This window comes from Pteropus medius, unplaced genomic scaffold (assembly GCF_902729225.1).
Source record: "Pteropus medius unplaced genomic scaffold, Ma_sr-lr_union100, whole genome shotgun sequence".
NCBI lineage: Eukaryota > Metazoa > Chordata > Mammalia > Chiroptera > Pteropodidae > Pteropus > Pteropus medius.
Genome location: NW_024349798.1, coordinates 11,423,693 through 11,438,199, shown reverse-complemented (window position 1 = coordinate 11,438,199; position 14,507 = coordinate 11,423,693). Strand labels below are relative to the sequence as shown.

At 52.9% G+C, this 14,507-nt stretch overlaps 2 protein-coding genes across 5 annotated transcripts in view; one reads left to right on the top strand and one right to left on the bottom strand.

Moving 5' to 3' along the window:
- TXNDC11 (thioredoxin domain containing 11) overlaps positions 1-4,624 on the top strand; it is a 55,445-nt gene extending 50,821 nt beyond the window's left edge. For all 4 annotated transcript variants that reach the window (XM_039885352.1, XM_039885350.1, XM_039885351.1 and 1 more), the window contains one exon: positions 3,866-4,624. In XM_039885352.1, the coding sequence (XP_039741286.1) occupies positions 3,866-4,508 (643 nt within the window). In that variant the 3' untranslated portion in view covers positions 4,509-4,624. The remainder of the gene's footprint in view (positions 1-3,865) is intronic.
- SNN (stannin) lies at positions 4,558-7,708 on the bottom strand. The gene has a single exon (XM_039885353.1). It carries the CDS (start codon positions 7,589-7,591, stop codon positions 7,328-7,330), a length of 264 nt encoding a protein of 87 aa, XP_039741287.1. The 5' UTR covers positions 7,592-7,708; the 3' UTR covers positions 4,558-7,327.
- Positions 7,709-14,507: the final 6,799 nt, after the last annotated feature.

Here is a 14,507-nt window from a genome sequence, read left to right as displayed (position 1 = left end):
GTGTCAAAGTGTCAGCTATGGCGGTTTTGTTGAGAAGTTTGCTCCTCCCAGTGTGTGTGTTTTATGTGAGCATGGATGTGGCCAGCAGAACTTGCGTGCTTTCTTGGCCTTCTGAGATTACAGTAGATGCCAGGATTGACGGCAGAGAACCCCACGTTCTTGTGGGCAAAACAACAGTTATGTGTTGAGCCTTACAGGTATGGGTGTCAGGCCCTGCCTGCCCAACCTTTCACGGCTGTGAGCCCATGACCACCTCATCCCTCTTGTGCAAAGAGGAAATGGGGTCAAGGAGCCTTCTCCCCAAGTGTAGACTTCTGTGAATGTCTGCCACAGGGTTGTCACCTGGATCTCTTCTTATTTGCCTGAGTATTGCTCCAAGTTCAGCAAGCAGGGGCGGGACGTTAGCAAAGAGAACAGGGACTTGGCAGTTAGTGAATGTGGATGTGGATGTTTTGGATGTTTTGGTAGAAAGGGAAATTAACGCTTGGTCTTTTAAAGCCTGATAAACCAGATGTTCTCTCCTTTTTTACAAATTCCCGTCTGTTTTTAACATGCTGTCTCCTCGGGGACCCAGTCACATGGCTTTGACAATATCTTTACCGGGAAAAGCAATTGCCAGATTATTTTAGTGAGGTCTCTAACTCACGTATGTGACTTTTACTGTTTCAATTTCCTGCACCCACTTTACCGTTTATTACAGCCACTGCTGTGCTTTTTGTGTTTCTTTAGGAGAGAGCTTCCTTCATAATATTGAATAATTTCCTTGTTTTTTCCTTTTTATCTCAAAGAATTTTTGCTGAAATACTTCCTGTGGTAGCAGGGTCTTGTCAAATCACGCACTAAAAACAGAGCGTGACTCACCCTGTTCTACGGCTGATTATGTCGTGATGAGCCTTTTTCTTTCTAAGAAGCATTTAAAGAGCCATACAGTCACAGAATTGTGGACAGTAACACTAGCAGTTCCATCTGCGTGGGACAGAGGTTGGGCATGCAGTTTAATGAAGCATAATTTTGGAATTCCAAAGACAGTTTGGAAACTTATTAAGTCATAATACTCAGCACTGGGCTTTGCATGAAGATGTTCTCAGCAGCTGGAATTGTGAATATGTGTTGAGAGAGACAGAGACACACAGAGGCTTGGTGGAGAGGGATTGTGTGTTTGGGGGCCTAAGTCTGGATTGAGTGCCGTTCATTCTAAAGCTGCCTGGTGTTCCGCACAGAGCCAGCTTGTTCCCCAGACCCACGCTGGGTCATGCAGCCCCTTACTGTTTTCCTTGCACTGAAAAGTCAAGAAGGTAAATCCTGAACATGAAAAGACTGTCCAGTTCTGTTTTAATGGGAAGAGCTTGGTAAACCAAAGCCTACTGCTTTGGAATGGAATTTTTCTTATTTCCTAAAAATAAGTAGTAGTCAGAAGTGAAGTAAGCTCCTCATTATTAGCTGGTCTAAAGTGCGTGTTCAGTTTACTCAGAAGGTAAATGAGCAAAGGATATGAGCTGACGGCTCGCAAAAGAGGAAATGAAAAAGACTGAATGATAACATATACTAAGACCTTTCACAGTGCACGTGCTTACGTTATTTTTAGAGAAAAGAGTATAAACATGTATAACGTGTTTTGATCAAACATACATTTGTGCATGCACTGGGTTAAAATATGTGCAGAAGGGAAGGTGTCAAGATGTTGACAATGACTATTTTGGAGGAGTGAGGATTACAAGCGATGTGGGAGATGCCTCTTTTATGCTTTTTACATCCTTTGCAAATTATCTTCAGTCAGCCTACCTTATCATGAAAGGGAAACCATATGAAAGAGCTTGTCCTCCGCCACAGTATGTGACCCTGGCAGGGCCAGCCTTCCTGTGCAGGGGCATCTTAGAGCCGCTGTTTCTTCCTCCACTCTCTTTGTGACATTTCAGAATACAGGTGCTTTGACCTGGCCCTGGGCTAGGAAATCGGAAGCGGGGGTGTCACTTTAATGTCCCCTGCAGAAGGGCCTCACTTTTTCAGAGGAGCAGCCTTGCCCTCCCTCAGTATTACAGCCCCTCCTCTGGAGAAGGTAGCTTACACCTCATTTGTCATTTTTTGTCATTTTTCGTCATTTTATGTGCTAGAGGTGCACACATGCTCTTAGTGAATTTAGAGGCGTGTCAGATATACTGTAGGACCTTTATCAGCACTCTTTGCAACTAATTACTTTTTGGAAGCAGTTCGACACTGTGTCCTTGCTACTTGTAAAAAGCTTGGAAGCATTTTTGTATACCCATTAGGTAGAGTCATGGAGATTGCTCTAGGAACTCTAAAATGGTGTGCTTAACAAATGGTTTCTGGCCTGTAACTGTGTCAAGACTCACATAGGTCTCTGCACAGCTCTCACGTTTACTCTCTGCCCTACAAGATCAGGTTTGTGCTGCAGAACTTAGCTGTGGGTCAGCCTCTGCGGGTCAGCCTCTGCGGGTCAGCCTCTGCTTGTCCTTCACCCGCACTTCACGGGGCCGGGATGGTTTTAGCTGTCGGTCGACGGCTAGGAGGCCCCGCTTGAAGAAAGCTTGAGAAAATCATGCTTTAAAGGAGGGTGTGGTTATATACTTACCCCCAAAATGTTTGAAATTATTTTATTTACTTGCGAGTTTCCATAAATGTTGTATAAAATGGGGCATATCTGATTTTAATTTCCCTGTGATTTTTATTTCATAAGGAAAGGACTACCCATTTTGTCTTTTATTAGGTATTTCCACACTGGCTTTGTGTGTGGAAAGGGTGTGCAAAACCTTCAATGAGTGGTTTCTGGTTGTTTTTAAAGGGACAATGTGATTTTTTAAGCTAACACTCACTGAGCATTCGAGTAACTCACGTAATCCTCACAGCAGTCCTGGGAGGGAGGTGACACTCTTGTTAGCCCTTTATAGAGGGGGCAGTGCAAGGGCACAGAGAAGTCACCTGACTGGGAGCTCCTGACAGCGAGCAGCAGCCCTGTGATTCTGCCCGGGCAGGCGGCCTCCAGGGGCCCTGCTTCTCGCCTGCATCCCTGTTAAGACCCGAAGGTGAGAGTAACTGTCGTCTGCCCACTTCAAGCATAAAGCCGGGGGTTATGTACACACAGGAAAGTGTGCCCATGGTCGAAATTTTGATTGTCAGACAATTCAGTGACAAATTCTAAAAAGGAATGTTCTACATCAGGACTCGTAGTGAAGCTTTGGGGCAAACCCCCTTTACATGTCACCCTCCGTCCTTATCCTGTGCTCTCAGGGCCGGGCAGCCTCAATTCCTGAGTCCCTGGGTTGGTCTCAGTGTTATATATAGCCCAGGGCTCCAGTAACACCTTCCGTATCATGGCAATAAAAACGTCTCCAGATGCTGCCAAACGTCCCCTGGGGGGTACAGTCACCCCAGTTAAGAACTCCCGCCTTAGATAATGTGAAATAAAAACTTGTTGAAGAAGCCGGGCTGAGTGTTTCAGATTCTTCCTTTCACCAAGCACTGTTGATGGCCATGAGAGTGACGTGGGTGACAGCCCTGGCTGACACACCACTGGCCCCTCAGAGCACAGAGAGGCCACGGCTTAGGCTTGGGAGCTTGTCCTTCTCAGAAGGCTGTGAGTAGAAGCTGAGCTCTGTCCTTGGGAACAGACTCAGGTTTGAGATGAGCCGCCGGATCGCAGAGCGGGCATGTGAGACGCCCTCAGCTTTGCAGAAAGTGTTTCATCTACGTTTTGTCCACATAACATTTTCCTTGCTGCCTTCAGTGAGTAAAATCCTCAGAAAGCCTTTTGTAGGAAGGTAATGGCCCGACCTTCAGTAGCAGCCCGGTTCTGGACTAAACGTGTTGGTGTTACTCTCATCTTTGACTCCTTTCCCTTTCTCTCCAGAAAGGACCTAAGTGTGAAATACCCCGAAGACCTTCCCATCACCCTTCCAAATCTGCTGAGGTTCATTTTGCATCACTCAGACCCCGCTTCCATCTCCCACAACTTGGCTAACCGTTCTACCAAAGAGTGTCTCCGGAGCGAGGCAGTCTTACAGCAGGGGCACATCTCCCACTTGGAGAGAGAGATCCAGAAGCTGAGGGCAGAGATCAGCACCCTCCAGCGGGCCCAGGTGCAGGTGGAGGCCCAGCTGTCCCGTGCACGCAGGGACGAGCACCGGCTCCTGCAGCAGCAGCAGACCCTGGAGCAGCAGCACGGCCTGCTCCGGCTGCACAGCGAGCAGCTGCAAGCCCTGTATGAGCAGAAGACCCGGGAGCTCGAGGAGGTGGCCCGCAAGCTCCAGGAGCTGGCTGATGCCTCAGAAAACCTGCTCACCGAGAACACGTGGCTCAAGATCCTAGTAGCGACCATGGAGCGGAAACTGGAGGACAGGGACAGAGCCGAAGCCCTCATGCCCCCGGAAGAGGCGCCCTCTGGCCACCCTGAGCCTTCAGGGGCCCCCCGGTTTCCTGGCAGTACCCCTCCGCCTGCCAACGTCAGCTCCCCGCTGGCCTCTGAAAGGAGCGATGAGAACAGGACAGACTAACTTTTTAAATGACATGAAGAAATCAGAGGTGAAAACTGTACATTGGGAATATATTTATGCAAATTTTATTGAAATTTATTGTAAATAAAGATTTTCTCAGTGGTCTAGAAAATCAACTTGAATGTCATTCAGCTTTTATTGAACAGGGATGACATCCCTTCCACTTATTGCACAAACTTGGTAACTTTTTGAGACAAAAACAGTAGCACAGTCCATTTGAAGATTTGTCTGAAAAATTAGTCCATATTTTAGTGGCTCAGCGTCAAAGAGTTCCCTCCCCATTCTACTGCTGCGTCTGCGATGACATGCAGGATGAAAGGTTCATTTTTTGACTGACTAGTCAGAAAACTTGAACGCAACAGTGGGCTATTCAAAAAGAATTCAATGAGAGGTCATAACTTACTAAGCCACTGGAGTATGTGGCTCTGATGTCTACACTAAAAAAAGTAGCTATTGATAAATAAGAACAGTGAGAGCTATTATGTGGTTGTTCACCAGTTCTACAGGCACTTTCACTTTCTTCCCAGAGACCCCCCCCCAAGAGTGTCCCACTGTGCCTGACATCCTTCCCCAGCATTGCCACCATGCTGGATTCAGGCCGCAAAGATGTCATCCTTGGCAGCCGGGGAGTGGGATAAAGAACTTCTAGAAGTGAAACTAAGGAGAAAGTGACATTTCATCCATCCAAACCAAAACTTCACTGGCACAGTAAAAACCCCAGGGCAAGTCTGACAGTCAAGCGATGGTCATGAACGGGGTCACACTCAGAGACTGAAGATGCAGGTCCCAGGTGCTCCTGGGTCACTTAGGTGAGAGACAGGTGGCCTAGGTGTATGCTGCTGGCTGTGGAAAGTAGAGGTAGAAAGCTTGGAAGTTCTGGAATGCGAGGGGAATGGATCAAACACCCCTGCACCTTCCACATTTTTCTTAAGCATCCTTTGTTAAAAAGCAGACCTCCCTGCTCTTCAAGTTGGCACCTTCGGAACTTGTGTCCCCCCTCCCATCCTGCAGGGCCTCCGGTGGTCCCTAGCCTGACTCATGCTTGGCCATGCCCAGCTGGGGGCCAGAGATGTTTCCTCTTGCCTTAGGTTCAAACTGCCTAAGTAGCTACCCCTCCCCCTCTCCCCAAGCTATTACTTCATGTTTGACACCCCCCCTCCCAATTTAGGCGTATGCTGCTAAAATAAATGTTCCCTAAGCTCCCTCCTTGGGGTTCTAGAAAGATTAGTTCAACATGCTTTTTAGAGGAGACTTTAATGAGGCCATAAGAGCTGCCTTCAGCTTGACCAAGAGGCCAGGGCTCTGAAGGGTTGGGGGGTAGTGGGCGTGGCTAAGGGCTCCCTGGGAGCTCCCTGCCCATGCTGCTGGCAGGCCACTCAAGTGCTAAGGTCCCATGCTCCGAAGTTAAGCCAGGGCTGGCCTCCAGTTTATTACCAAGGATGCTGATAAAAGTCATAGTTTAATCATGATAGTTTAGAATGTGCTTGCAGTGCTGAGATTTAAAATCTTGAGTTCACTGAAGCGTACACAGGGGACACCTTGGAGGCACAGGCTGTGGGAGGCCTGACTGGGAGCCACCAACTCACCATTTTGAAAATCAAGTTCTGAACCTGAAACTCACGCTCACCAATCCCTACCCCCGGTGCCCACTGACACATGCCGTCGGGAGGCTCCTGTGTGCACATGCAGACAAGAAAGGACCTGCCTCCGCACCCACACCTCCTCTCATAGCGGTCAGGGGACTCTATTTCTCAGTGACCAGCCAAGGAAAGTGAAATCTCTAGTACCCAATAGGTGGGTGGCAAACTGAGAAGGAAGGAAGCTAGTTTGTGAAAAGGGAAGGAGGTGAGGAACCTCAAAGTCCCCTCTCCCGCCCCTCCAGTGTAGGATATATTAAAAACAACCAACACACACCACAATTTTCTCTCTTTTGTGGTCCATTCGGTTTCGGATAAAGGTAGCCACTGCCTGCGCCGTGCAGCCTGCTAAGTAATGCTGAATGGTGGTGGGGATGGGGCGTGCTCAGCATGCTCAAAGGGACAAGAAAACTGCTCTGCCACTAGGACACTTGGCAGCCCTCAGGACGCGTGGCCTGCCCCGTCCTTCACCGGCTCCCAAGCAGCTGCAGTAGCTTCTTTGCAGTAACTCCACTATCACCAGGAACTGATATTTAAAGACCAAACCTACCTAGAGAAAGGGAGGTGGGGGCGGGGGGCACGGTTCTAGTCATCGCTAACCAAGCAGAAATCAAATCACCAAAGCACCCCAACTGGTCAGCCCTGAAACATAAAACTGACATGTCACATTTTCTACATACACACGTATACATGAGGCCTCTGCCAAGTGCAACTTCGGCCTTACTTGTCTAAGACCCTTCCCTCACAGCCGTGACTCAGCTCATCAGTATAGTCAGTCCCATGTGCACTATCCGATATTTTTAAAAATCAGCAAAAAAGCCTTAAGCATATTTACAGTTCACAGGTTTGTGAGTTCATGTGTTACAGTAGTAGCTCCATCAAAAACAGGCTCAGCTAAACATTCAAGTAACAAAAGCACTGTGGGGCTGTGAGCCCCAGCAAGGTCAGGCCTGCCCACTGCCTGCAATGGGCAGCCCCACCAGGAGGCTGAAGGGATGCCCAGGGCCACAGAGTTCTGGCTCAGGACAGCTGGGACCCTGGGAGTCAGTGCATGCGATGACGAAGCCCAGCAAGGCCATGCCAGCAAGTATCAACCCCTCTCAAACGGCAGCATGTCTGTGGTTTCCCCCTCCTGTGCCTCTTGGCTGGCTGCAAACAGCCTAGGAGCCTGTGCATCTCAGCTCAGCCATGCACTTCCGGGCCACTGGGGGTCAGCTTGGCCTTCCTCTCCACGCACGGTCCCTTGGCTGAGTACTGCACCAGCAGGAAGGGCTCCTTGGTCTCGCCATCCCCCACGATGCTCTCCTCGTCCTCTGACTGGCTGATGCGCTGTAGCCGCAGGTAGCACCAGCAGCCCAGGATCAAGGCCCCCAGGGCAGCGATGGCGATGAGGATGACAATGACTGTGACCACACCCGTGGTGGGGCTGTGGTCCATAATAGACATGGTCAGCGCTGGGGGAGGCTTCCGTGGCAGGACGCTCTTAGGGGCAGCCGGCTCAGCGAGGCTGGAACGCAGGCTGGACACGAAAGCCCTGAAAGACAAAGCAACATGAGGCTACACGGGGGACTCTGCAGGGCACCCTGACAATGCACCAGCTTTGGCTGGCTCGTCTACAGGGTTTATTTTTAATCAGCTCTGAAGCCTGACTGCCCCGCCCTCGTCCTGGTGAAAAACACAGGTTGGCTTCGCTGTTTCTTTGCTCATGGTGTTACCGGCTTCACTCAGTGCAGCCCGCTTCCATTCCCTACCCGCAGTGCTTCTGCTACCAGACAGGCAGCCACCCTTGCCCGGCCACAGAGCCTGAGATGCAGGGGAGCGGGGCACCTGTGACATGCGACCCCACTGCAGCAGAGGCTCAAAAGAGGGTCTGTTTATGGTGCATGTTCTGGAACCTCAGCCCCACTAGGTATTCACAGCCACTCATAGAGACTGAAAGGAGCCACTGCTTCATGATGGCAAGAGATGAGGGATTCAACGGCAGGGAAGTGACATCAGCCCCTCTTGCAAACAGGCGACAGACATAGCTCAACCAAGTCTTCCGGAACACCTGTGAAAGAGTGCAGCAGCTGAAGGCCTGTGCCCACAGGGGAACTGCAGCTGCCTGGGAGGAACCCTCCCCCATCACACCACCTGAGGAGGAAGCCAGGCAGCAGAACCCTGGGAAGACGGAGCACTGAGGACAGATGAGGACAGACTGCCCCTGCCCTCTCGGAGCACAGCACCTGGTGCAGGCACCAGAACACAAATGGGTCAGTACACCAAACGCCCGTTACTACAAACATGGGAGTGCCAGGAAGATAGGGGACCAGGTGCCAGGATGCTAAACTGAGTGGGGCAGGAGATACTTAGGCGATGCTGATGCTAAGATGTGCAGGAAGTGCCAGTCCTTGGGGAACAGCATTCCTGGCAGGGAAACAGCATCTACTAAGGCTCTGAAGGCAGGAGAGGGCCTGCAGGCAAGTCCAAGGAGGTAAGGGAGCCGGTGGCTGAAGCTGAAGCATCGGGCTGGTTTGGGTGGGGGCGGGGAGGGGGTGTATGCACTGGATCTCAGACAACTCCCTCCACCGCACTGAGCCTCCGAATCCTCCTGTTAATGGGGCTGGTGAAGGGCGAAGGGGAACAGCTTCAGGAAGCACGGAAGATATGAAAAACCCTGACTCATTGTAGGTGAGGCCAGCAGACAGTCTGGTGAGACCAGCAAGAGCCTACTGAGGTTGGAGGTGCTGAAGCTAGCATGTTTCCCTGGGTCCCAAGACCCTGCACTTTATTTCTCCTGCTTTGCCACAAGCAGAGCAAGAAACAGTAACACCCAGGTGGGTATGAGAGTGCAGAAAAGCCCACAATGCCCTCGGTACCACGTCGGTGCTCTAAGAGCGAGCTGTCTGAAATCGTTCTTTTGAGAAGACTCACACTGACACAGGTAGACAGCCTGGGGAGGGAGAGGTTTCCCTCCCAACATGATGAAACCTTCTGTCCTTGAGCAGTCACAGCCTTAATCAGAAATGATTCTGGTCCACAGTGGGAAGTCTCCCCCTCATCCAAGGCCAGGACTACCTGTAGGTCAACGCCCCAGAGTCCATCTGGGGACCAGGCCCTGGGAAGACTCTGCAGACCCCCAAGTTCTGTTCCGCCTACCACTGCCTATGTTTGCAGAGGGGTCCTGGGCAGGAGGGAGGTGACATCCCTGGAGTCTGCCCCTTACCACCTCCAGGGGCAAGCCGCTGCCATCATTCAGTGGGCTCCCTGGTCCACCATGCGGGTCCACTGCAGCCAGTGCCCCTGTCACCCAGAGGAAAGGCCCCGAGTCCTTACAGTGACCTATAAGACTTGGCATGATGCATCCCCATGCCCTGCTGCCAAGGCTGGTCCCTCTGCCCAAATGCTCTGCTCCCCTTAACCTTGTTCAGTGGTTCTCAACTCGGGACAACTGTGCCCTCTCCATGGGACATCTGGCAATGTCTGGAGACATTTTTGGTTGTCACAACTACTGGTGTGGGTGCTACTGGTACCAAGTTGATAGAGACCAGGGATGCTGCTCAAGATCCTACAGTACATGGGACAGCAGCCCGCTGCCCCACCCCTACAAAGATCAGTGGTGTCGAGGCTGAGCAACCCTGACCCAGTGGATTGCAGGTCAGGCAGGGAAGCCTACTGACCTCGCAGTCCAGGAAGGTCTCTTCATCCCGTGACTGCACCTGCTCCTTCCCTCGAGGGCGCTAGCCTCAGTGTGTACCCCTGCGTTTGCAGCACAGCCATCTGGTTAGCACTCCCCTCCCCCATCAAACTGTGTGCTCCATCAGTGGCCCTGCACACCTGTGCCCCCAAGTGCACAGGTCATCTTGGCTTCTCCCCTGCCACCATCAGGGCTGCTATCTGCTCCCACAACCCTGCTCGGCTTGTCCTTTCAGGCCTCCAGACAGGACAGGTGACCTGATTCCCTGAGAGTCTTCCAGCTGTGGCTGGGTGAACCTGTCCCCACCTCATTTTCTCTTCCTGTTAGGGAAACCACCTACTTGCCTTGTCCCTCCCCACCTCCTTCTCTCCGCTTGACCTCTCGCGTCTCAGGTGGGGTGCCTGCCCTCCACCGCGCTCATGGTCAGGAAGGCAAGTCAGTATCAATTTAGAAGGGGAAGTGTGTGTATGTTTGGGGAGTGGGGGGCGGTTTGGGGGCAGGAAGTGGGGAATCAAATAATGGCAGCGAGAGCTGGGGAGAGGGACCCCAGGGGCTAAACCCACTGGGGAGTCCAGGAGGTACCCATGAGTCCTGGGGGAAATCAGCACTCCATGGACTAATGGAGAAACCGAGGCAGATGCATCCCCCACCCAAAAGGACTCTCTGAGAGGTATAGTGACCTGAAAACCCTGTCCGCTGCCTGCACCCCAGGCCAGGAGTAGGCACAGCCAGGTCTGGGCCTCTCACCACCACAAGCCATAGTCACACCTGGCCTGTGGTCCCTGGCCTTACCCTGAGTGCATTTATTGGTTCCTTCATTTACTCAGCAAGTATTTCCCAAGAACTGATCTTTTAAAAGAATCTGATCACATGATCTCCTGCTCAGAACCCTCCCCGCCATCAGCAGAGAATCTAAACTCCTTGCCTCTCTGGACTTCCGCACACCCTCCACCCTCCCTCCCACCTCAAGGCCTCTCTACTTTGTTTTTTCTGCCTGGAATATTCTTTCTGATTGTCCCATGTCTGGCTCCTTCCAATTTTTTGGGACTTTCTCAAAAGGTGCCTCTTGGGGGTTGCCTTCCCAGACTATACTCACCATCGCCTTACACTACTTCATTTTACTTCCTAGTGCCCTCTGTTGCCTGAAGTCCTTTTGGGTCAGGGGATGCATTTTCCTGGCTGCCGTCTCCATCCTGCAGTGGACTCTGAGCCAGAAAGAGGTGGGCACTGACCATCCTAACCACTGGCTAGAAGTCCCCAACCCTATTACAGGCACATAGCAAGTGCTCAGTAAAAGTCTGCTGAGCGTTCCAAGCCTGGGATATAGTGATGAGTTAGAAGAGACTCTGCTCTCATGAGGATCATGGTTGGCGGACCGCACCCCAGAGCCAGCTCCCTCACTCAGAAGCCACACCTGGGACCCTAGGCACAGGTCCCCATGCCTGTCCCAATAGACTCAAGGAAGCTGGCAGCCCATGTTGGAGGACAGGCTGTAGCCTGAATGCAGGGGTGGAAGCATGTGTGCAGGTGTCTCCAAGCAGGTGTGAGCCCATGGAGGGGCAGCTGTCACCTCATGTGCTGAGCTTTGGGGTGGTGGGGGGAGGCCTCGGAGAAGCAGAGCCCAGAGGAAACCTCCCGGAAGTGAGAGTGACTGGTCTGTCCCCCTGTGCCCTCTGGGCCTGGGCTGGACCCCACTCCACTTGCTTCACCTCTCCCAGGGCCTCCCCTACCCCTATGCCCCTCAAGCCAAGGTGTCTCCTGCAAGTCAGTGCCCCCTCACCGTGGTCCAGGAAAGCCCCCAGGTCAGACAGGGAGGGCCACAGCGGGGGCTGAGTAAGAGCTCAGGGTGGCGCCTAGGAACCCTCAGAACAATCATCAGAGTTAACGTGTGTTCCATACAATCATCTAATTCTCCCAACAACTGCTCCTTATCCTCCCCACTTTACAAAATGAGCAAACAAGCGGAGAGCATTTGCATGGCCTGCCCAAGTGCAGATAGCTAGAAAGCACGGTGACCCCAGAAGTAGGACCCAGCAGAGAAAAAGGAGGGGTCTTCTAAGTGCAGAGGGCCGGGCCAGCCTGAGGTTCAAGCGCAGCTGGGGGCCTGTGGTCTCTGGGCATTCTCGGAGCGGTGATGGACCAGACGCCCCCATCCCAGCCTCTGTAGCATCTCCTTGCTAGCTCTCTCAGCCAGGACAAAGGCTGGCATTGGAAGCCCAATGCCATTTGGATCCCCCCGAATATACAGGGCCAATCTTCCACCCTCCCTCCACCTCCTGCTCTGTGGGCCCTAAGTCCAGCCTGGCTCAGCCAAAGGTGGTCCGACTCTCTGGTCTCACCCGCTGCTCCTGGCAAAACAAGCTCTAAAGCCCAGCCTCACCAGCCTGCAGAGGCCACTCTTCTGAGCTCCCCACCCACTGCCACCTCTGCCCACCAATGTGTTTAAAAGGAGAGTCCCTGCCTCAGCCACCAGTGTGGGCTGAGGGCAGGCATTTTCCACTGTCCTGCTGTCTCACAGAGGCCCACAGCTTAGGTCTTCCCTAATGCAAGGCGGTGTTCCTGTTATACCTGCTTCTTCATGGGACCCCAAAACTAAGCCTTAACTCCACTCCACAGGTCATTGCACACACTCAAGGCCCAGCGAGGCCACAATCAGGAGAGAAGATTCGAGTCCCCTCCTCCTCGCCCCACCCCTCCACTTGCTAGTGTGAGCTGTTTTGACCCAGCCAAGCAAGCTAATTCTCATGGCCTGTTTCTCAGTGTCCAAAGTAGGAATGAGGCCCTGACCTCACCCACCAGGCTGAGGGGAGGATGAGAAGTGATAAGAAATGTGAAAATGGAAGGGCCAGGGGGCTCCTGGGTTTGTATGACATCAGGCGCCACGCCTTCCTGGGTGCCACAGAGAGGACAGTGAGTCCTTAGGATCCCTTTTACCCAGGGTCCTGCCTCTAGGAGGGTACAGAGCCAATGCCACAAGTAGCCCCTTCCTTGCAAACACACTGCCACCTTCTCACCTTAACTGAACATATCATGAGTGTCACCTAGCCCAGCTGGACACCAGCTCGCCACCCCTGCCCTGTAGCCTCCACCTTCTGTGGCTGCCATGCTTACAAGGGGCCAGCCACCCTCCCAAGGGCTTCCAGCATTGCCCCTAGGAGTTAGGCCATGGCCCCTCCTCCAACAAAGCTATCTGCTAGGTGTGCCAACAAATTAGGCTCTGCCTCTCCAGCAGACCCCAGTTCACAAACTAGAAACATTTCTTGCCTGGTTTGTAATTAGGAACATAGATGGAAGGGAGGATAGGGTTACAGGATACAGGCAGAACATCTGCTCTGTGCCAGGCCCCAGCAGGCTCTGGAACCCAAGGATATATCACACAAGGTCTCTGTCCTCCAAAAGCCAAGACCAAGAACAGCCGGGATGCCCATGGGAAACTAACAATTACAGGGCTATGTCCTGCCCTGGGGCCCGTGTCATCTCATCCTCCATCCTCACCCATTACACACCCCCTCCTTCTGAAGAGGAAACTCACACCAGAACCCCCTAGGTTCCCCTGCGCAGAAGAGGAAGCTGGCTCAGACAGAGCCCAGGGACTGCCCCAAGGTCAGATGGTCTCCTACGGCCCAAGCCTGAGGCTCATGCCCCTACTCCGTGAACCAGTCACTGGTCATTCTCACAGACGGCCCCAGGGTCAGCCCATTTGGCCAAACAAGTTTGGTAATGACAGCAGATGCCTGCAAAAGTTGGCAATGATTGCTATGTACCAGAAACTGAGCTGAACGCTTCATTCAGATCATCACCTTTCAGCCTCAGAACAACTCTAGAGTTGAGTTATTACTATGCCACTTTGCAGATAAAGAATCTGTGGGTCAGAGAAGTTAAGTCAACTGCCCAAGGTCATATAGCTCAAGAGTAGCTGCGCCAGGGATTCAAATTCAGCCAGCCGGGATCCAGAATCCTTAATTTCAACCCGAATGCTAAAGGGTGATATTCTTGACTCCCACCTCCCCATTTCTGTGTCTAAAGAACTAGGGGAGAGGTGAACCCTAGTCCAGCCCCCGCTGGGGCAGGCTAGGTGACCGGGGCTGAGGGCTCGATGCGGGGGACACAGGGATGACAGGCGCCCCAGCAGCTCCCGCGTGCTGAGCGCGGGCGACGTGCAGGCGCGGTGCCAGGAGCGCTCCATGCACCCTCTCATTTAACCCTGCCAGGCGACGCCGTTGTCTCCCCCATTGTACCAAGGAGCTATGCAAGTCTGAAGAGAGGAAGGGGCTTGGCCCAGGGGGCGACAGCTGCAGCGGGAACGACAGCTGGAGAATCAACTCCAGTCGGCCTGACTGGGGCGGGAGGGAGGAGGGGCCACGAGACCCAGTAATGCCCACGCCGCGCAGTCGCCGCCGACGGAACCGGGCACCAAATGCTGCGGCCCGTCGTCAGTTTCCCCACCTGCCAAATGGGTGCCAGACGTCGCCAGACCTCACCCCTATTCCCCTGAGCCCTACTGACTACCCTGGGGGCTGCCAAGACCCCCGCCTCCTCCGTTATTTTTAAAAACCCCGAAGTGTCTGGAGAAGCCCGGAGGCTGGTCCGGGGCGCGGAACTGCGGCCCGCGATAGGGGACGTGCACAGGATAGGAGGGACACCCACTCCCCGCAAAGCAGCCGCCGCCCCCCGCCGTCTCCTTTG